Source organism: Synchiropus splendidus, chromosome 14 (assembly GCF_027744825.2).
Source record: "Synchiropus splendidus isolate RoL2022-P1 chromosome 14, RoL_Sspl_1.0, whole genome shotgun sequence".
Classification (NCBI taxonomy): domain Eukaryota; kingdom Metazoa; phylum Chordata; class Actinopteri; order Syngnathiformes; family Callionymidae; genus Synchiropus; species Synchiropus splendidus.
Genome location: NC_071347.1, coordinates 23,513,024 through 23,534,872, shown reverse-complemented (window position 1 = coordinate 23,534,872; position 21,849 = coordinate 23,513,024). Strand labels below are relative to the sequence as shown.

The window sequence follows — 21,849 nt, the reverse complement described above, 5'->3', positions numbered from 1 at the left end:
TTGTTGGCACGGATGGGAGTGACTTCAACTCTCCGTCTTATCAACCAGTCATCTGTTGCCAGGGCCAGGGAGGAGCACTTTCACCGGCCAGCAGCGAACTGCCTCGGGAATCTGACGCCATGTTGCTTACCGAGAAAGGAGGAACAACTCCACGGCTTCCGTCTCTGTCCTGAGAGCGAGCTGGAGGTGTTTTGACTGACTCGCCGAGCGAGCTCTTCTCTGAGTCTCTGGCTGATGCTGACTGTTGCTAACTGCACCATCATCTCCATCGCAGGCCGTTAGATAGAAAGCATTTGCCTGCAGACTCTACTTTGTTATATTCCAGTGTCGCCGTCTTCGGACCCCATTTCTCCTTGATTTACGTGCTATTTTGACCGTCCTGACACCTGACCCTTCCACGGGGACCGACTCGTTGGTTCTTCTGGTCGTGCATGTGATCACAGCATTCCCGTCTGGAGCTGCAAGACTCCATTCCCCTGACGGACCAGACCGAACCAGCCTCCAGGCCAGTGGAGGGGGTCGCCCAAAGGCATCCAGACCAGCGTGCTGGGGGTCCAGAGAGGATGAGTTCGTCTGTCAGGTGAGCTTCAGTCCTGTGCGGCTGGTCCAGTCAAGAAAGAACAGCATGCAGTTTAACATGCTATTCATCTAGAGAGCGTGTTGAGGACTGTAAACCAGGGGTCCTCAGAAGGCCGCTGTTTTGGTCCAACACACACGCAGCTTAACCAATCAGGTGTCAGCAGCCGCAGACTGATCATCACCTGATGCCAGTCTCCAGAGACCTGACTGGTGGAGCACCGCGGCCCTTTGAGGAGGACAACAGTGAGCTGAAGAGTGGCAGCTTTGTGCTACAGCTGGTTGGTTGCTCCTGTGTTTCCTCAGGTCTTTGCGTGATCCATTCCTTCACTAGCAACTTTCACCGACCATTGACCAGCCCCAGTGTTGGCTTTGTGCTGAGCACATGTGCCTTTGTGAGTCCACACACTGCATCGAGGAATCAAAGGTGATGAAGGGAAATAAAAGGTGGAGCCCGGAATATACTCATCAGTGTGTGAAGTGACGCAGAGCGCAACCAACCAGCATGAGTCTGACCTGCTGACAGTTGACATGAACATGAAAGGGTCAGTGGAAGACAACGCCAGGCTTGATGTTTGGAAACAGCGTGGAAAAATGACTCCAGACACGTAGAGCGGCGTGACTCCCTGGCATATGGTGGCCAGAGTTGGCCTTGATCCGCTCCTATCTGTAGGCACTTCGGTGCTGGAGCTAGTTCTTGATCTGAACTTGCTGATCAGATTTCCAGTCTTTAGTCACGTGCCGTTTCGACGTCTTTGTAAGGCACCCAAGGTGTGAGCACACACACCGAGCTGTGTGTTCTGGTGGAGTTGAGATGGCGTGCTCTCGTGTGGACCTCTTGTTCTGTACACTGGACAGTAATCTAGTCTCTAAAACAGACCACCTCTCTCCTCTTTTCAGAACTTTAACCATGAAGCCGAAGAGCAAAGCCTCTCTGCCCTGCCACCTGGAGCTCCGCCACAAGGAGAGCAAGCCCAGAAGGGTGAGTGTGTCTGACAGCAATGGACCACTGTGGCATGTGGATGAAGTCCAAATAGACTGCTATAACAACCCACAAAATACAGTGTGAATGCATCTCTAAGCATTAAAATACCAGCATGAGAGTTTAATCAAAAACAGAAAAAGACTAGTTTCTGTGAAAATAAATGATATAATAATGAAATGAAAAATCATAGTCTAGTTTAGTTTAGTCTAGTCTAGTTTAGTTTAGTCTAGTTTAGTCTAGTTTAGTCTAGTTTAGTTTAGTCTAGTCTAGTTTAGTCTAGTTTAGTTTAGTCTAGATTAGTTTAGTCTAGTCTAGTTTAGTCTAGTCTAGTTTAGTCTAGTTTAGTCTAGTTTAGTTTAGTCTAGTCTAGTCTAGTCTAGTTTAGTTTAGTCTAGATTAGTTTAGTCTAGTCTAGTTTAGTCTAGTCTAGTTTAGTCTAGTTTAGTTTAGTCTAGTCTAGTTTAGTCTAGTCTAGTCTAGTTTAGTTTAGTCTAGATTAGTTTAGTCTAGTCTAGTCTAGTTTAGTCTAGTCTAGTCTAGTTTAGTTTAGTCTAGTTTAGTTTAGTCTAGTCTAGTTTAGTCTAGTCTAGTCTAGTTTAGTCTAGTTTAGTCTAGTATAGTCTAGTCTAGTCTAGTCTAGTCTAGTCTAGTTTAGTCTAGTCTAGTTTAGATGAAGGAGAAAAGATGTTGAACTTTTGTGGCTTATCAATGTGGAGTGCTAGTATCATGACCAAAACACAGTAGGTAGTGATGTGAGGTAACGCACAATGTTGGGAAGAAAATGTCTCAGTGTTACACCCTTGCGTGACTGCCTCTGTTCACTGTATGATTTTTGCAACCATCCATCTTCCACTGCTGCTGTGAGGTTGGGTGACGGGCGCTGTCCCAGGAACCTCCTCCAGCTCTGCATGACAAGCCTGTGGAATGGCTTTGGAAAGTGGGATATTTAGCTGTGTTGAGAAGGGAAGAGATGGCAGAGTTGTCATGTGCTCCACCATGACTTCCAGCGCTGAGACATGATCATCGTTTGCCGATTGCCAGGTCGTCTGCTGCGTCCGGCCGTGTTCATGGCTGCGTGAATACCACTGAACAATCCACCTACGGACGACTCTGTTCTTTCCCAGCCATGATGTTTACTCAAGCGTCCCGTCGTCTCTAAATCAAACGGGCTGTGTAGCGCCAAGGAAGGACACGGGGCAAACGTTGAATATTGCATGGAAGAAAACCCCTGTCCTTCAATAATTCACCTGGACGTTCTGCTAAGAATCATTTCCAGACTCACCGTGAGGTACTTTCAGTGCAGGCTGAGAGGCAGAATATTAGCATCTCTACCATGAGCGTGGCATCAGCTGATGCTAATCTGCGGCCCTGACGCCTGTTTCCTGCCTGGCGGCTTTAAATAATCTCCCCAACTCTTGAGCTTGTTATCTTCCTGCCTGTACTCTCAGTAGCTTTTATGAGTCGCTCCGTCACATCAGTGCGTGCTGAGCTGAGAGCTGGGACTCGGGAGATGCTGGACCAAACCTGTCGCGCAGCGCACGCATATGGAAACAAACAACAAAGCCAAGAGTGCCATGGCCACTAACATTGGTGGGAAGGAAGAAGCGCTCAAGACAAGCCGCGACACCTTGAGTGAACCTCTGACAGTTTAGTGACGTGAAGCTTCGAGCGAGTGCAGGAGCGGAGAACCTGACGAGCGTCTTGTGCTCCTCAAACATGTTTTTGTCCAGGATTGTGAGGCTCCGTTCCTGTTGAACGAGTCGTGTGGGTTCGACTTGTTTGTGTCCCGTCAGCGACCCCTCAGGGCGAGTTGAAGGCTGGGCAGTAAAATAGCAGCACGCCTTGATCACAGTCAGGTGTTGTGGGGAGAGTTGAAGGTGTAATGGATCCAGAGCTGTGACTCGTGTAAAAGTGCTGACTCAGTGATTACTCCAGGCTCGAATGTGATCTGCTGCTGTGTTCCAGGTGACCCCGTCTTTCTACGCCCAGGAGATGATGCAGTCCACAGAGGAGCGCTTGGCTAACATCAACGTCATCCACCCGCCCCGGATCCTGGAGCTGTTTGAGACGTGCTTGGTCACACATGCCAAAGTAAATATCAGCCCCGCGAGTAAATACTGCGTCACTCTTCCATTCTCATGCTGGCCAGGATTTGTCTGAGGAGTCGAGGTGCTCTGTGAACGCTAAAGCCACTCTGGTTGGGTTCCCGGCGCTGAGGAGCCTCGGCGGCTGAGCTGGTGTCACCAGGGGACGGAAGCCTGGAGGTTCTCCTCAGTCGGCACCTCCCTGCTTCTGATCCCGCCACACCTTTTGAAAACAAAATAAGATTTTTCCACGGTCATCACTACTGTGTCAGCCCTGATATTTTCAGCCTCGTGTGCTATGCGTGTCTTCTGATCATATCCGACCCCTTCAGCCTCATCTCTGGCTGGTGGTGAAACTAAAAGCCCTGCTCAGCAAAGACTCCAGTCCAAAATGAAAACTCCACTGAACTCAATGAGAAGAGAAGTTTCTGACTGTAGACGACAGGAAGCCAACAATGGGCCGTCCCTCTGTCGCTCGTCTGAGTGGAGCCTGGGTCTGACTAATGCTGCAGGCTCCAGGAGCCCGAGGGCCGTGCCATCCATTTGTCTCTCAGAAGAGCCTCCCTCTGGGGTCTCCGTAACTCTACATTCACATGAATTCGGATGAAACAATCCTGCTCATTATGCATATTCATATCACCCCCATTTCTCCCTCCCATGGTCACGAGTGCATTTGCATATTGGACCAGTCAACAGAACTGCGCCCAGAGAGGAATTAAAAGCAGGTCATGGTAATTAGAATGGGACGTGCATTCATCACTCCCCGCTTCAACATTTACAAGCAGCAACTTCTGATTTCCCCCCTCACACGGCGCTTGACCTCTCAGCTCGTGGATCATTTCCTGCTGACTCGGGCAAAGTAGTTTATGGACATTATAATGACTTTCTCTGACTGCCAGCCAAATTAATTACAGCGTAATGAGGGTTTCTGAATATTGCAGCTCACACTCTGGTAGAGACGCGCAGCTTCTATGAAACCTATTATTTAAAACCCCTAATCGCTTGCTCTCTGTTAAGAAGGTATTTCCCTGATGGCATTTTTGGAATAGGTGAGGAGTGACCCCTCGTTTTAAACTTGACCAGCGTGGATATGCAGGGCTCTCGCCACAGCAAAACCTTGACAGTTCAGTGATGCGGTCACTGGAGTCCGATGCATATCAGGGGCTTTAAACTGACGCCAGACAGCCGTCTTCAAGTGATTCAGATTACGGTCAGGAGAAAACAGCAGTCGAAGGTGATGAACTGGCTTCAGGAGCCTGTGGAAGAGGCTGGCGGGTCGTGGCTGTGCGCCACAAACCTTCTCTTTTGGGCTCCCACTGATCAGTGAATATTGTTCACGAAAACCCACAGCCACACAGCGGTGAAGATTCACTCTGAGCTCCTCTCCTCCACCATCAACAGCTCGTTGAGCTGAAGCTGTGGTCCACAGTCAAGTTGACTGTGGCGAGATGTCGGTTAAAACAGCAGGACCTTCACGTGGCACTCATGACATTCCGACATGCTCGTGAGTCGAGCGGCGTCCTGTGTCAGAGCTCAGCTCACACTGGCCTGCGACTCCCTTCTTGTGTGTAATATCCCACATCACTGTGGATTGTGGTGCTCCGTGTGTCATGCCTGTTGTGGCGCCACAGTCACCGTGTTCGTGGCGTATAGGCATCACTGCTGCTCGTCGCTGTCACCGCCCTTGTGTGTCTGTTTTATAATGGCATGAGCACGACAGCAGAAAATGCCTCCCAGTCGTCTCCGCACCTGTTTTAAACAGGGCGCAGGGTAACGCCATCATCCTTTATCGTGTGGACGCAGGAGAGGGAGATTAGCTTTCTGACTCTGACCTGTGGAGGAATGAAGATGTCACTCACAGCCTCAGCTAATCTGCGTGGCCCTCTGAACAAGGACGGGGTTGAGAAACATCTGTCCACCAGCCGCTTCTCTCTCAGCTCTGGGCTGCAATGGCTCGTCTGCTCCTCACGTCTCTGGTGCTTCCTTCGCAGTCCTTCGTGGCTCCAGACCAGGCTTGTTTCCTGCCCTACCCGTCTGAGATCATCTTCCAAAACTACTGTCCTTCGCAGACCTACGAGTTCCCACTGCTGCTGTTCAACAACGACAAGGTGAGTTTGTCTGTGGCCGACCAAGGTCATACCCTGCCGCTCATAAAAGAGTGAACACCGTTGCTAACAGCAAAACTGAACCTTTCCCGATGAACAAAAGCTAGAAATAACATTTTTGTAGTTGGACTTTCTGGTAAATGCTTTTTAGTTATGAAAGAACTTCATCAATTTCTCCTCATCTGTGGTTGCTTCTCTGCGCCATCCACTCCAAGGTACTGCTAGGTACAAAGTACATGTACCTAAGAAGTTTTGAAATGTTCAGGTGTTCGACTTAAATATCCTCTGGACTTGCGGAGAGTGGTTTATTGGGTTAAATATGAACGCTCATGAACAACAAAATATTCCTCTGTAAATGAGAAAAAGATGAAATCTTCCTCTTTTATTCCAAGTGGGGGCTCTCCACAGCAAGTCCTGCATCTTCATGCACTCCTTCGTCACGAACCTCGCTGTTGTCCTCCTCTCCTTCATCTCTGCTCCACAAGCCATCTGTCATCCCTAGCTTTGTCTCCAAAAAAAAGCTGCTGGTGTGTGATTGGCCAGCTCTCACTCTCTTCTAGTTCCTGCTCATCAGTTGCACCGACTACACGCTTGTATTTCTACCATCCACTTCATCTTGATCCCACCGCTGCTCAATATTGGCGCTGGGTTTGGCCCAACAGCAGAAAAGGAAGTGTTTAGTGTGCAGCTGTGTGTGAAAACAGCGGCGTGGTTGAAAAGGTCACGCCGTGTTGGAGGAGGTTTACGGCTGCACTTTGTACAGGACTCTGTCAAGTGATGGTGAATAAATCATTGGCTGTTTGTGGAAATGTGGCCCAGGTTTCCCGGCACGTGAAGCTGCAGCATCACGATTCTGAACAGTTCGTCGTCGTGAGTCCAGAGGACGCCCGGATCAAAGTGGCGCCCGGATTGTCCGTCACTTTCACCGTCTTCTTCACTCCCAGAGAGAACAAGGTGTCCAAACCTCACACGCTGACTTGACCTGTTGTGGCTCTGCGTTTAATGTCAGGTGACAAATGAGGAATTCATGCCTCACCTGCTGACACCAGGTGAAACAGCCGTGTCACCTGGTAATACACTGGTGACGACGTAAGACAGTTCAGAAGCTCATATTTTGGGTAGGAAAACATTACACATTAATCTCAAAAGGTTCACATTTACAGCAGCATCTGTTGTCTGACGACAAATAGCAGGGTAGAAATAAAGAAAACAATGATCAAATATCTGATAGGACAAACAAATGCAATATACTTGTAATGTGCCAATAATAAAACCTAGAGAGAATCGTGTGTTGGGAAAGAAATTTCACTCATCCGTCATCGTCTTTTGTTGTTGTTTTTTGTTGTTTGTTTATCTGTAAAAAAACAGAAGACCAAAGCAACAGACTTGAATGCGAAATTATAGTCAAATTAAATTGAGATTATTCTTTCACTTTCAATCAAGGGGCAAATATGTGGAACATATTTGGGTCAGAGGTCACAGTACACATATTTATTGAATAGTGTTTAACTGACTCAAGTCTCTATGGTTCATGGCCACATTGATAAGGTTTAGTCACGTTTTTGGAAATGTCCTGATTATTATTTCTCAGCTCTGCTTGCTGGAAAGCAGTCTGCTGAAGCTCCTTTGATCTTCATGGGTCATGATGTCAGCACGCACCGTAGTAAACTAGGAAGATCTCTTGAGAAGCTATGATGCGTTCACGGACCATGTAGAGTTATTTGAGGGGCAGGCTTTGGTCCTCAGGCCTTGAGTTTGATACGTGTGGTGGTCGAAATACTGATCAATTGAATCCATTCACCAGCAATAATCTGCCCAGTGCCAGTTTCAAGGTCTCCTTAGCTGTTCGATTGTTATTGAGTGAAGACAAATGGAAGAGACCTATTTGGTCCACGTGCCAGAGATCTATTTCTGATGGGGTCCAGATGCACTTGCATTGGTCTCATGGAGGTGGAGGGTCAAGGGTCAGATATTACATTACTCAGCCTCATCCGTTTGTCTTCTGTGGACTGATTGTATCGGTGGAAGTGGAAACTGAGACGGAAATGTCAAATTGTTGCAACTCGATCTGCGTTTCTTCTGCCTGGTGCTCACTGAGATTTCCGATAGCGGTCGTGTTGCTGGTGGTTTGATGTGCGAGATGCCGTCTGAATGTGCGTGCGCTGTGGCCTGCTTTACTAGGACTACCACGACCAGCTGATCTTCACCACTGAGAGGGAGAAGTTCGAGGTCCCCATCCGGGCCATTGGACCGAGAGCCATACTTGATTTTCGTGACGAGTTACATTTGCCCGTGTGCCCGGTCAAAGCCACCACTCAGAGGACTCACCTGGTCCGGAATATCGGGAACAGCAGAGCCATGTTCAAATTAAAGACGGAGAGGTGAGTCACACTTCCTTCTTGTGTCAAGAGTACTTGAGCTTTCACCACCATGATGTGTTAAAGGGCAACTTGCCAGTGATGTTGATGTGCTCATGATGCCACTCACTTGGTAGCACAGCGGTACAGACGATTAGCTTTGCTTGTCTGTTTAGAGACCTAAATGCTCTTTCTGAAAGTGAGGGACCCCTTGCAGCATTGTGGTGACAAGGGACCCAATAGGGATGTTCTTATCACCTGCTGTGTCTTCCAGGCCTTTCTCTGTGTCGCCCACCTCCGGCACGCTGGACGTTGGCGAAAGCATGCAGGTGTCTGTTGACTTTACCCCCATGAACCCGGGAGACCATCGGCACGACATGGTGCTGCACTATCACACTGGTAAGACAGTTTGCAACTGGTCGGTTTCCACACGAAATACGTTTTTCTTTGGCCAACATGATCCTTTCTTGGTTGTCGGACCTACTACCTCCATATGACGTGAGTGTGTCCTCAGATGTGTGGCCTAACGGCTCTTCATGACTGGGCTCTTGAAGACTTTGTTGGAGATCATGTGGCATGTTGGAAGTAGCTGCTACAGAATGTCTGTTGAACATCTGAGCGTGCCAACATGAAGCAGACATCTTTTGCTTCTGATCCCATGCTGCTTTCCATCCCCTTCTTTCCTCGATATTCTTCCCTCAGCTGACAGAAGGGTTCTCTAGTGTGGCTTCTATCACTCCTTTGGACCACCTCATCCACGTTGTGAGCCCACATGGTCTTCTGCAGAAGCGGGGTGTGAGTTCCTGTGGACTTCTGGAACCTGCTTGGTTGATGTTCGACATTTGCTCCAGGGAGTCTTGTTCATGAGGAATGTCTTCCGCCACATTCACTCCTCATGGTGAAGTTCGCTGCCCTCACTTGAGCCGTGTCTGTCTCCAGGCAGACTCTGACTGAGATAGAGCAGAAGGGTTCGTCAACTGCAGCGTCGGCATAGCAATTAAAGGAAGACTATGGTAGCGATGCTGAAGTGTGTCGGCTGGTCGCACAACAAAGGTGTCTTGTGAACCGGCTCTGCTCTGTGGAAGGCTTCTCGCTGCCGTTTTGTTTCCGCTCTGAACGTGGACGGTGTTGTTTGTGCCGCCCAGTAATGAGCTATGAAGTACGACGAGCTGTGGCGCCTGATTTCCTCATTCCATCTGTAACGCACTGACACACAACAACGACACTCATCATATCGGCAGATTTACAGCGGCGGAAGAGTTTGTGTAATCAGCAGTGTTAAATGGGCTGGAGCTAAAAGAACATGACAAACACCACCATCAACAAGATGATAACAATCTGTGTGAAGGCGGAAAGCGTTGTTTAGCTTCATCCTCGCAGGAGGAACGTCAACACCAGGGTGGAAATGCGAAGCAATTGGACCAGCAGATGGAAACTGACTGATGAATACATGCAATTCAAACTTGACCTCAGTGCTGTGCTGCTCGTTACCATATCTTCCTCTGCCATGGTCCAAGAAAGGAAAATAAGAGAAATAGTCCATTTTCTGGAAGCAAACATCACACCGACTGCATGGGTCTGCGGGCCAGGTGGAGTCTCTGTCTGTCTCATCAGACCCTCACCTGTGACTGTTCACCTTCCTGTGAAGGTCCAGGGTGATAGATGGAGTCAACTGAGCAGAGTCCAAGTCTTCACAGCTCCCTCTGGAGCGTGTGCGTGTGTGTGTGTGTGTGTGTGTGTGTAAGGCTCCGGAAGTTAAAGGTGACATTAGGAATGGTAATGAGAGCAGAATCTATACCGTCCTCAGGGAGCGCAGCTGAAAGCACGATGGGGTATTGGCCTATAATAGCTGCGGTGGATTGTGTTTACAGCTCAATGCCGCCTCCTGTTACCGCTGCGTCCACGGGCTCCTCCGCCTGGGTCAAGTGGTCCACTGCCTTCCGCTCGCGCCACCTGGAACTCCTGGTGTGTGTGTTCAGTAATTCACCGCTCAGCGCTCAAGTTAGAGGCCACTTTCACAGACCTTCCTCCATCGTTTGTCCAAGCAAGAAATGTCTTCTTCAAACTCCGTGTTTTGACCTGTTGCCTTACTTTAGCTTTCCAAATTTTTAAGGCATGATTTCAGCTTCTCTGTTCACTGACCAACCTTCTGATCCTGAACACGCTGTTTTGATGCATGATTGCTTGAGACTGTTGCCAATACACTGATGGATTCTTTTCTTCTCTTCTGAAGGCTGAGTTTGACTTTTGTTTGTATTTTGGGGTCTTGAGAAGTGCACGTATGTGAGCGTGCCTTCATTTGAAGTGACACGAGTGGGCCAGGTGACCTGGAGAGAAAGGAGGTTCAGCTCTGACTTGGAGGAGGTTTGCTTTCTGTGACCCACCCGCAGCTGTGGGAGCGGCTGGGCAGGTCTCTGACAGAAGCAGTTGGTCCTCAGAATCTCGGCGACATCATGTTGAAACCAGCGCAGTCAAGTCTGTCTCTCAAAGCTGGAGCCTTTGATGCGTCAGAGGAACAATTTCACATTTTACATTGGGCGCTTGAAGCCCTGACTTCACTATCATGAGTGATGTGGGAGGACTCCTCAGCCCAAGGAGGCTCACAGAGCTGCATGAAACACTAAATGCTGTGTGTTAATTATCCAGTGGGACAGACTTCAGTCAGGTCCTAATCAGCCTCGTTTCTGACCCAAACCGGCCACATCAAAGCCTCTCCCACATCTCAAATTGGCTCCCAGCTTCAAGGCTTCCTAAAAGTCATCTGAGTTGAGAAATCCCGTGGTGTTCAATACCGTAGTGCAGCTGTGTAGCGTGAGGAAGGAGGGCAGGGCTTCGTTCTCATTACGCGCGCACGCTGCTGTGGTTGAGTGTGTGCGGCGCTGAGCGGGCGGCGGGGAGATATGGATGGAGCGAGATAGCCAGAGTCCAAATGAGTGGAGGAGATGGAGAGCTAAACAGTGTGTGTGAGAGCCGCGTGCTGACGCAGCAGTCCTTGTGTTATCTGCAAGACTTGTGCGACTCCACAAAGTCACCTTGTGAGAAATGCTGGTTTATTATTACATAAGGCTGGAGAGACGGCGAGCTGATCAGCTTTATCACTCCTCTTCTGCGCCTCTCCTCCCGTCCGCACTTGAGTCGGATGTTTTAAATGCAAATCTTCCTGCGTGACCTTCGCCTGGCTGCGTCCTAAACACGCTGCTTTGCGTCGCATTCTGGGACATTAAGATTTTATAGTGGGCGGGCCGGCGCCGGTTCTGAACACCACTTACAGCCCATCAAGAGATGATCATTGTTAATTCAACACCTCGCCGGTCTGCTCCACTCTCATGTATGTTTCAGGTCAGGGGAAACGGCTGACTCTGCAGAAAGAACGCCGCGGTTCCCTGACCTGCCACGACTGGTGAATCATGCCGGGCGGGTGTCAGGCAGATGTGTGACACTGGATTACAGAAGTGTGTCTGGACGTCAGATCACGTGAGACGCTATATCGTTTGTCTGTCTGCTAGCAAAGCAACTCGCTGTGAAAGGTGAAGGGATCAGGGAAACGACAGACCAAGATAGCGACATGTTGTTGGTGGTCTGGATCCCTAACCAAAGCCACATATCTTTAGAAGACTTGGTCACGCTGAGAGAGAAGCACCGCCTGCTCCACTGGCTCCCTCTCTGTTAAGAACGTCGTCTGGCTATACAGCACAAATGACTGTGAGGCAATAGTGTCGGGTGGGTGTGAGCACCTAGGCCAAGGTCTGCGCTGTCTGAGTGCCTTCTAGCTTTGGGTTGAACATGCGGCTCACTGCATGAGATGCAATGAAAATATAGCTCAAGAGGAATGAGTTGCTGTCACTTCAGCACCTGACAGCTGACAGCTCTGAGTCACCACACAGCAAGACACATAGGTGTAGGGTCAACCCTGCAGAGGCTGTCAGGAGCAGGTATGAAAATTGCTTCCTGGATCAGCCCTGTTTTAGTCCAACTCCTCCGCGTGATTCATCTCCAGAACCTAGCTCCCATACGGAACTTAAACATACAAGACTGGAGGTCTGACCAAGCAGGTACTTAGCAAATCCAAAGTGTTGTCACCAGCTCTATGAGCAGGTACATTGAACACCACATGGCCAGCAAATACCGCTGGTCTTCCTGTGGTCAGCCAAGAGGCGTTGAGCTTTAAACACTGTGATCTGGTGTGTTTGCCAAACCTCTCTCCTGCGCTGGGCACGGCTCCCTCTCAGCTGTCACAGTTTAAATAGGAAGATGGACAGCTCCTCGGGGCCACTGAAGCATCTGCTCCGGCAGCAGCGAACGCACACACTCAAATCTCAGCCCTCGTTTGTGAGCTTGCAAACATCACACACACACGGCTGCTGATTGTCTGCTTGTGCTGTAATCACCTGAGGGGCGGCTGAGCCGACTGTGTGCCGAGAGAAGTTATGAGATGTTGCTGCTGCGGTGGGGGAGCGAGGATGGAGATGATGAAAGCAGCAGCAGCTCACCCTGCCTGTCAACCACTGTCATAGCATCTTCATTTCTGTTCGGTCACACCTCAGTTAATGAAGTCTCTGGAGAGGTTTTAGAGCAGATCTGAGCACTGATAGACACTATCATGGACCTGATGCTTCATGTCTGCCAAACAGCAACTCGCTGCTTGGAACACTGAGACACTCCGGTAGACAGGAGGCAATATATTTGAGGAGTGAAAGACTCCGTGAATCCGTGTGTGAGGAAGGGATAAGGAGGAGGAGGAGTGGAAACAGTTGAACAGGAAGGATCAGAAGCAGATGAACAAACATGGATGAACAAAGAAGAAGGAGGTGAAGGAGAGAGCGCAGGCAGGGTGGAGAGGACCACGTTGTCTGGCCTTCTCTGACTGAGTCCTGGAGGGAGTGGAGTCACAGATGAAAGGAGGGGTGTGGCTCCTACATTAATGAGGACGGTGTAGAACAGCCTGCTGTCTGGTCGCAGTACCAGTCCCAAGCTATTGCAAGACTCCAACTGCAGATCCTGGGCAGACTTGAGAGCAGGTGGAGGAAGGGCCTTTCCTCGCTAGCAAAGACCCTGAATCTCCCACTCGTTCATGAAGTGGCTGCAAATCCCTGATGAAATTGTCCTGACGTGTTGCTGCGTGAGCAGATGGAAAACGGATCCTGCCCCAGCGATCACAACCGGACTCATCTGGCGACCTGAAACCAGAGACTTTTCTTTTCTCCTCCAGACTTTTAATGGAAAAGTAATTCACTGTAAACCACAGAGACTCTGATAGTGGCTCCCAAAACGTTTACGTTCGATTGGGTGTTTGTGCTTGTGTGAATAATCTCAGCCCAAGCTGAGCTCCCAAAATGTGTTTCCAGCTAATCCGCTCGTCTATCTCATTTGAATATAAACAAACCAACAGCAGCTTTGCATAAGGCCTCGCTCCTGGTGGCTTTTTTCGACGCATAGTTTTGCATCTTCTTTTCTCCTACTGGTTATTGTTGCTCTTTTCCTTCCTTGGGACATTGTGATCACCCTTGTCCTGATGGTCAGATGACCTGGGAGCCATTCAGGGACACTGTGTTTCTGGGGTCACAGTGGAACTTGAGCAGAGAGCGGTGTCACAGTCTGAACCTGAACAGGGATCAAGCGCCTCAACGGTGATCGGGGTGTTTGTGGAGCCCCGTAATCTGCAGAGGCTCCGTCTGATATCTGTTCAAGAGAAACTTTTCAGTGTGCCCTTGACTTGAGTGTGTGTTCACTCGCACGTGTCACTCTGAAAAGGACAGACGTTGGGACCAATCACGCTGTTGCCATTTATGTTCCACTGACTTGGCAGTATTGTGTTTAATTTCCATTGACATGGGGAGTTAAAAGTTCTCCAGGACGCCTGGAAAGGTCCAACTGTTTGACTTTGCCCTGCTTCTAACCAAATGTTTTTGGCTGCTCAGGTGAGGACGTGTTCATCAGTCTGTACGGCACTTGTGAGGAGCTCAACATCCATCTGCAGCCGGACTCGGCTCTCCTGGAAAAGACCTACATTTCGCTGTGCACCACATACAAAGTGTCACTCCACAACAGCAGCAACATCCCTCTGCGCTACCAATGGACCACGTGGGCCAGTCAGCAAGAAGAGGACCTGGCTAGGTGCGTGTGTCCTCTGGATCTGTAGGGTTGCCAATGTGGCTGTTGTGCTGCTTGTGGAACCTCACGCCTCCGGCCGCCTCCTGGTGGTCTCTCCAGGGACCTTGTGTTGCTCAGCGAGGCCAAGAGCGAACAGCTTCTTCAGTCCCTGCCCATGACTGTCCCGGGCCTCCCGCTTTCCAGCGCCACCATCGAAAGCCGAAGTCACCACGTGAACGATCATCTGCTCGCCCTGTCACACAGGTGTATCTGCATGGAGCCAGCGGTAGGTACTGCGCCCTCAAGTGTGAGGACCCTCTTCCTAATCCGCGATGTGACAATTTGCCAGTGTCACCTCCATCTGCACGACGAGACTGGTGTTCCCTGGTCTTCTTTCACGACTGCTTCCCTTGCCAATAGTATTTAGTTGCCAGGGTTTCCTCCGCATGTAAACGATGGGCCCACACCCTCAGAATAAGGACCTGGTGGGGTGTTGCATGTTTTAACTGGAAATGTCCCCAAAGAAATACTACAATAACCTAATGACATGTGAGGGGATGGACACGTGAGGACGGCCGGACAGACAATGGAGAGAGATTCACTCCTCACGATTAAAAAGTAGAGCGTTTATTGTCCCCAATGTGATGAGTGTCAACTCCCCTCCCATCCACCCCCCGCTATCACTACTGTTGACATGTACTACTACCAGTACGTCTCCTACAATGACTACCAGTCTAGCACTAGCACTACCACTATAATTACTACTACTACTATCACCACCCAAAGTTCAATCCACCGTTTTTAAATCAAATCTGAATAGGTACCACTTCTACTGCATTTCTATATAATACTACAGCAGTTACTGCTGATATTAAATACTCTGTATTTTCCTCTGCCAAATCAAACTACTACTACTGCTGCTCACGCTGTTATTGATGCCAGTGATGGTACCACAACTAAACGTGGAGGATTTGCGTCGTGCCTGACCTCATCACATCACCTCTCTGCCACACCCAGCTCCCCTTGTTCCCATCCACAGTAGAACCGATCAGTAGCTTCCTCGGCCTCCTGCTGAACCTGGAGTCACCTCCGTGCTACAGGAGAGGAGAAATCTGCCAGGATCTCCCCCAAATCCATTAAACCTGGAAGTGTGTCTGTCAAGACGACTTAGAGAGGCAGTCACTTGTTCTCAGTGGAATGCGACCCGACCCCTCAGTGACAGGAAGGTTGCCGGCTGCGGTCCTTTCCACCCACAGGCCCCGAGGTGGCTCAACCTGCTCTGACGGTCCATGTTTAGGCTTCTGTCTGAGTCAGTGTGTGGAGAGAGGCAGAGGTGCGACAGCTGCACAACGGGGTCAGGCAAGTGCGCAGGGTGACATTAAAGGTCTGCAGAATACATGAGCCTTCACAGTGTGCTGAGGGACCATTAGTCATTACAGGTCTGTTTCTAGATCAGGGTCTTGAAAGCTGCGATGCGGAAACAGGAGTAAGTGGCAGTTGACATAGATGTTCTGCATATGGTGGGGTGGGTGATGAAACTAGTCTCACTGATCTGTCGCGACGTCACTAAAAACGATGTTGTTACACAATAATAGAGTCATAGCGTAGTCACTCTGAATGGAGTGGGATGAGCGTTGAAAAGTTCTCAGCAGGAAACTATGTGGTTGGTTGGTGTCCACATGAGAGCTAGAGAACAGTCATATCAGTCGGCCATCTTCACTGAGTCGAAAGGCAAAGCTCAGTTTTTTTCAATTTCATTTTGGCTTCTTCCCTGTTCCTAAAACTCTAGGAAGAAAATGAAGGAGTGAAACCATTTTCCTTTGGCTGTTGTATAACCCAGAACCTCTCATCTGCAGCAAAGCAAACACTGTCAGGAAGGCCAGTCATTTACGTGTTTGTCCAGCAAACATCTACTTTCTTCTCTGTGTGTCTCAGGAGGGCGACATCTGGCCCAACACCACGGCCGTCTTCAACATCGTCTTCAAACCAGATGAGGCCAAACTCTACCAGCGGACCATCTACTGCGACATCACAGGTGAGTGCTGCACACAGGACACTGCCTTCTGTCGACGTAAAACCATCTCCTACTGACTGTGAAAAACACTCGATCAGCTCCTCCAGTCACAGTGGATATGTGACACAGTCTGTTCTTTTGAGTTTTTCAGTTTGGTAGAAATGGGGTAAAAAAAACAAGCTGTGTTGTTCATGTTCATCTCTTCCAGACACTAAGTGCAGATATATTGACTTGACTACTGCTGATAATCTTGTTCATCAAATGCTCTGTTTTATGAAGACACGAGTAACTGGGTTTCATTTCATACCGTCGAGAGATGGCAATGATGAACATTCTCTTTGCTCACTGCAGCACAACTGTTGCACTGACTGATGAAAGTCACATTTCAAAGGAAGATGAATCCATGATGAAGCTTCTTCCACACGGCCAGCCAGGTCACCGGCAGCCGGCTGGCACATGCTGTGGAGTCAGTGTGGGGATCTTCCCTCCATCACGCCGACAGTCCCAGCTGCGTCCTTCCTGGCTCAAACACCAGGCAGGGGGTGGAACTCGCTGAGGGCAATAATGCGCCCAGCAGGGGTGACGGCACTTGCTGGAACTGTGGGGCCCGATAGAAATGTTTATGAGGGGCCCTGCTCGGATGGAATACAGCACTCATGCAGGAGATGCTCTGAACCTAGAGGCTGGATTAACCTGCGCCCTCACCTTCGCAGCTGGGGTTGATTGGCCGCACAACCTGCAGCTGTCAGGAGACGCCTCCTGCCTGAATGTTCCTGGTCACTGTGAGCCGGCGCCAGATAGACATGGACATGGCTCTTCAACAGTAGGCTGGCTTGCAGACGCCCGCCTGATCTCATTTTCATATTTGACAATCGCGCGCCCCAAGCATCCATCTCCACTCAGACGGAGTTAAAGGATGCTGGCTAGTTTGCATGCTGCCTTCATGTATGTCTTCGGAACCGGAGGTCAGATTTACATTCATTTCCATCTTTTCTGAGGCAGCCGATGACCTGAGCGGGCCGGACAGCTGGACCGACCTCCGCCCTACCTTCACTCACCCCCTCGCCAAATATTACGAAGTGTCAGCGGAATTTTAATAGTTCCCCTCCAATGTCCTTCGCTGACATCCCAGAGCGAGAGGGATTCCAGTGCTCGGATGTTTCACCCCTGGTGTTGCAGAGAAGCACGGCTCATGCTCAGTGGGGTCCGATTTAATTTGAAGCTGGACGACGGGACAGGCTGATGTCACTGTGAGGACGTCCCTGAAGAGGACTCACTAAATGCACACACGATCCTGCTGAAACTTGCTGCATCACATCCAAGCTGTGCTGTTTGTTCTGGGGCTCAGTGTGGAGTCTGGGTGCAGATATGCTCGTTCATGGATGATGTCATATTCTTAAATTCTGCACTGGTGCATTATGCGTGGGAAGTTTGTTGTTGTTGATGGTTAGCTCGATGGCTCGCTCCTGATGACGACATGCTCTCAGATGTTACAGATAACTTGGTTAATTCTGCTGGTTTGCTCCCACACTAAGGCAAGGAGTCCCGTATCCCTCTGACGATCAAAGGTCAAGGCCTTGGACCCAGACTGGAGCTCAACTATCACTTCATGGACATGAAGACGGTTTTCCAAAACGACAATGACTCGTATGAGGTGAGGTGCTGAGCTGAGCGACCTTCAGTCACATGTTCAAACCCTGGCATGACTCATGACCGCTGGCGCTGCCTGCAGGTGATGCTGTCCAACAAGGGCCTGATTGACGCGGCTTTCCGAATGTTGAGCCCCAACACCACGTTCGGACGCTGCTTCTCCTTCAGCCCCGAGGAAGGTGTGGTCATCCCGGGGGCCTGCCAGATTGTGCAAGTCACCTTCCGCAGCAGCGTCTTGGGATCGTTCTCGGAGGATTTGCTGCTCACTGTCAAAGGACAGCCTGAGCAGCGCACCTTGACTTTCAGGTGAGCTGGCATTGTCTGAGCGGAAGTTTCAGATCTTTGACACTTCAGAAAACTGGCTTCATGTATTCATGTTTTTGCATTTAGTCTTTCACCTCATGAACTTTCCTCATCTCTCAGGGGTTGTGTCATCGGCCCGACCTTTCACTTCAACGTGTCTGCGCTCAATTTTGGAGACGTGGCTTTCGGTGAGTCCTGCAGAAAACTCCCCCTCCGTGCTGTCGTGTGAGTGGCATGTTTCTTACTGTCAAATCACCGCGCAGGTTTCCCACAGACGGCCATCTGCACCCTCTTCAACACGTCCTTCGTGCCTATGACCTTTGCCCTGAGGGTCCTGGGAGACGGGATGGGGTCTCCCAGCATCAACAGTGCCAAGCAGCTGTCAGATCTGTGTCGAAACAACTGGCAAGGCAACTCATCCCGGGATTGTTACGCGAATCCCGTGGAGTTCACCGTCAGTCCTGCAGGTGGCACCATTCGCGCCATGTCGGACATCCCCATCAAGGTGGGTGATACCTAATGAACCTGCAGTCATGGATCCACTGAAAGAAATGTATTTCTGGGCTAGACCTCAGAAATCCCAAATCCGCCTGTCCGTAGCTCCAGTCCACTCCATTCCATTGCAACTCATCACATGACCAGTGGTGTTGCTGTCCGGCAGAAACATGTGAGGTTAACGTCCCACCTGTCTGCTGCCCTACAGGTGACGCTCTGCTCCAACACTGTGAAGAAGTACCGCCTGGCTCTGGCGGTGGACGTGGACGGTGTCGGCGAGGAAGTCATGGCTCTGCCCATCAATGCCAGGTCAGACAGAAGAGGGACCGACGCCACCGCAGGCAATGGTCAATGTGAACTCTCACTGCTGATACACACACACGCAGCATCAGTCAGGTGGTCGTAATGTTCTGGCTGATGGATCATCCGGCGGCAGGTGATTCATTGTCATTATTAGTGGGCGTCTGTTCTGGTGACAGCAGCGAAGGCTTTAAATATTCAGAGTTGATGTCTGAATAGGTGTCACTCACAACAAGGTGAATGGTCACCTGACGGCCTCACGGCCCTCCTGTCAGCACTGGTCAGTGAAGGCTTTTGGCCTGACAGAAGTTATTTGAAGACATGTTCTTCACAGGTGTGTCGTTCCTGAGATCATGGTGGAGCCTCCAGTCTTGGACATGCAGAGGTGTTTCCTCAATCACCCGTACAAGAAACAAGTGCGGCTGATCAACAGCAGCCCTCTGCCTGCCTGCTACGGTGTTCTGGACCAGGTCTCGTGCTCCTGCTGCTCGCTGGCTCGTGAACTAGTTGAACTACTATACTCCTCCTGCTCCACCCTGCCTGCATGCTCTTCTCCATTCCTCACTCTGGATTATTGCTTCCACTCATTCATGTTCTTCTTCTGACTTGCTGTCTGCCTCTCTCCAGCTCTTAGCTTCTCCTCAAGTCAAATCACTGTCTTCAGCAAACCACCAAATTGAAGTGTGAGGATAATCAGGCCCTTCTGCTGGAACCTCTCTAGGATTATGAAGCGGACCCGTCACTGATCGTCGGGAGTTCCCGGCCCAGAGGTCTGATCGGCCCTCACAGTTTTGAAGATCTTCCGGTGCTCATGCTGGTCAAGGCTGTGGGAAGGCTGGAGCACACGTTACACATCGCCATCTTCGGCAGCCTTCGGCCTCCGCTGGTGAGTCCCAGACGCTCCTCAAACATCTCCCGTTGGCTACTCACCTGCTGCTCACTTGCCGGTCTCTCGCAGGAGGTCAAGTTCATTTGCATCGGCCAGGGTCCTCTGCTTCACATTCAGAGCCGACAACTGGACTTCGGCAAGATCCCCGTCCTGACGGACGTCACCAGGACTCTTCAGCTCTTCAACCAGTCTCCCATTCCTGCCCGCTTCACCGTCGAGCTGGTAAAGAGACTCGGTCTCCTCGCTGTCTTCAGTGATGATGGTTCATCCAGTGTAATTCACTACTGAGCAGACGCCCATCTGCTCTGGGCCCGGGCCAGGACAGACCCAGGGCAGGTCTGCAGGGTCAAGGACCGAGGCTGAACCCCCTCCTCCACCCGTGCAGGCTTGTGGTTGCAGGTGACGCTGTAGACACCAGTGTCCCAGCGGCGTCGCCCTCACAGCTGCTCCCAGGTCTGTCTCACCTGACGACAAACTGCCACCGTTTTTGGCCATTGTTACGTGGAGGATGATTTCCATCACCTCATTGAGAAGATAGAAACCCAGACTGACGTGTGATTGGTTGAGAGGCCTACTCAGTGAAAACAAGCTCCACACTCTGCAGCAACTTGAGAGTCTGGAGTTCACCACCAGTGCTTCCTCTGCCTCCTGGTAGCTTCTGTGCCATCAGCCTCAGGTCCGCGGGGACGGCAGCTCCGCCCAGATCGCCGTCCAGCAGCAGCGCAGCATTTGCTTACACTAATTCCATCACACACAGTCCGGCATCTGTGACCTGGTCCACTCTTACGAGGCACAGTTCCTGTGCTGCGGTCGATGAGAATCCTCCTCCGATTACATCGAGCGGCGAGGAGCGCGACGGAAGGCGGCTCCAGACGCTGTGTTTCTTCCTCTCACTTCAGAGGATCATCTTCAGCATCAAACTTGAGCTGACTTCAGCGAGGCTTAATATCCCACGTTTCCACTGAAGTTCACTCTGCTCTGTTCCCTCCTCAGTTTATGTGTGAGTGGTGCGTGCGGTCAGTTGAACCCACTCGGTCACTGAGGAGACCTGTGCATGGGTGAAACCTAGACAGAGAGCATCGGCAGAGCTTTGGAGGAGCTCGCCTCTCCGCTGGGAAGAGAGTGTGTGAGTGCATCCGTGGAGCTGGAGTCAGGGGGGACGTCGTGGAACAGCAGAGCCCAGTGATGAGTTGTGATATTGAACTAATGTGGATCTCAATAATGACTGCAGCAGCATCCTGGCGCGGGCTGACAAAGCCTTAATGATCTGAATTCTAGACCCTTCGGAGTTGGGCTGCGCTCAACAACAATCGATGCTAATCAAGCTGCGCAGCAGGTTTGATGTGATTATTGAAATTCCAGTCGTCTGGTGGCTGCTCTCTAGAGAGAAAACCCTGCTGCGTTCTGCTCCTCCGACTCCTCCCACCTGCACAGTGATCACCCCCTTATCGAACCTCGACTCGCATTAGCTTGCACTCGATCTCGCAAGTGCTGAGAAAGTGATCCGTGATTCCCAGAGTCACTCTGAAGAATGTTCCGTCCGGTGGTCCGGCACCACCCCGCATGCATCATGGCACACGTCTGCACACTGGGATCTGCACTTGAGGTGTTGATTGGTTTTTTTCTTGTTTCCCCATTTTTTGAAAACAAGACAAAAAGAGGGAATCAAGCATCTGATTCCCCCTGTGCTTGTGTGGGCTTGCTGGCACTCCGGTTTCCTCCCACACTCCAACAGAGGTTGGCTTCCAACTCATCATCAGCAGAAGGGGCCGAGTGTCTCACTTCTGTCTTTGACCTACTGTCTGTTTCACCTTCTAAGTGATGCAAGTAAAATGTCTTTTCAAGTCAAATGAGAAATCGTATGTAGGTGACTGAGATTCAGCTTGAAAGAGAGCTCGACTGGTGACTGAAGCTGTGTTGCTATGTTTACAATAATAAGTTTTAAAAATGAAGCGCTCTGTTCTACAAAACACAACAAATATTCTCATCCTGGGGCACTTA

At 50.3% G+C, this 21,849-nt stretch overlaps 1 protein-coding gene across 1 annotated transcript in view; it reads left to right on the top strand.

The window, feature by feature from the left end:
• Window positions 1–21,849, top strand: part of hydin (HYDIN axonemal central pair apparatus protein) — a 56,046-nt gene that overhangs the window by 2,525 nt on the left and 31,672 nt on the right. Inside the window, exons 2-19 of the mRNA XM_053884813.1 lie at window positions 444–580; window positions 1,477–1,558; window positions 3,527–3,652; window positions 5,637–5,753; window positions 6,570–6,704; window positions 7,932–8,131; window positions 8,382–8,506; window positions 14,026–14,221; window positions 14,318–14,483; window positions 16,133–16,232; window positions 17,747–17,865; window positions 17,944–18,167; window positions 18,285–18,352; window positions 18,428–18,669; window positions 18,868–18,968; window positions 19,294–19,429; window positions 19,681–19,845; window positions 19,918–20,070. Of these exons, the coding sequence (XP_053740788.1) occupies window positions 564–580; window positions 1,477–1,558; window positions 3,527–3,652; window positions 5,637–5,753; window positions 6,570–6,704; window positions 7,932–8,131; window positions 8,382–8,506; window positions 14,026–14,221; window positions 14,318–14,483; window positions 16,133–16,232; window positions 17,747–17,865; window positions 17,944–18,167; window positions 18,285–18,352; window positions 18,428–18,669; window positions 18,868–18,968; window positions 19,294–19,429; window positions 19,681–19,845; window positions 19,918–20,070 (2,472 nt within the window). The 5' untranslated portion in view covers window positions 444–563. The remainder of the gene's footprint in view (window positions 1–443; window positions 581–1,476; window positions 1,559–3,526; window positions 3,653–5,636; window positions 5,754–6,569; window positions 6,705–7,931; window positions 8,132–8,381; window positions 8,507–14,025; window positions 14,222–14,317; window positions 14,484–16,132; window positions 16,233–17,746; window positions 17,866–17,943; window positions 18,168–18,284; window positions 18,353–18,427; window positions 18,670–18,867; window positions 18,969–19,293; window positions 19,430–19,680; window positions 19,846–19,917; window positions 20,071–21,849) is intronic.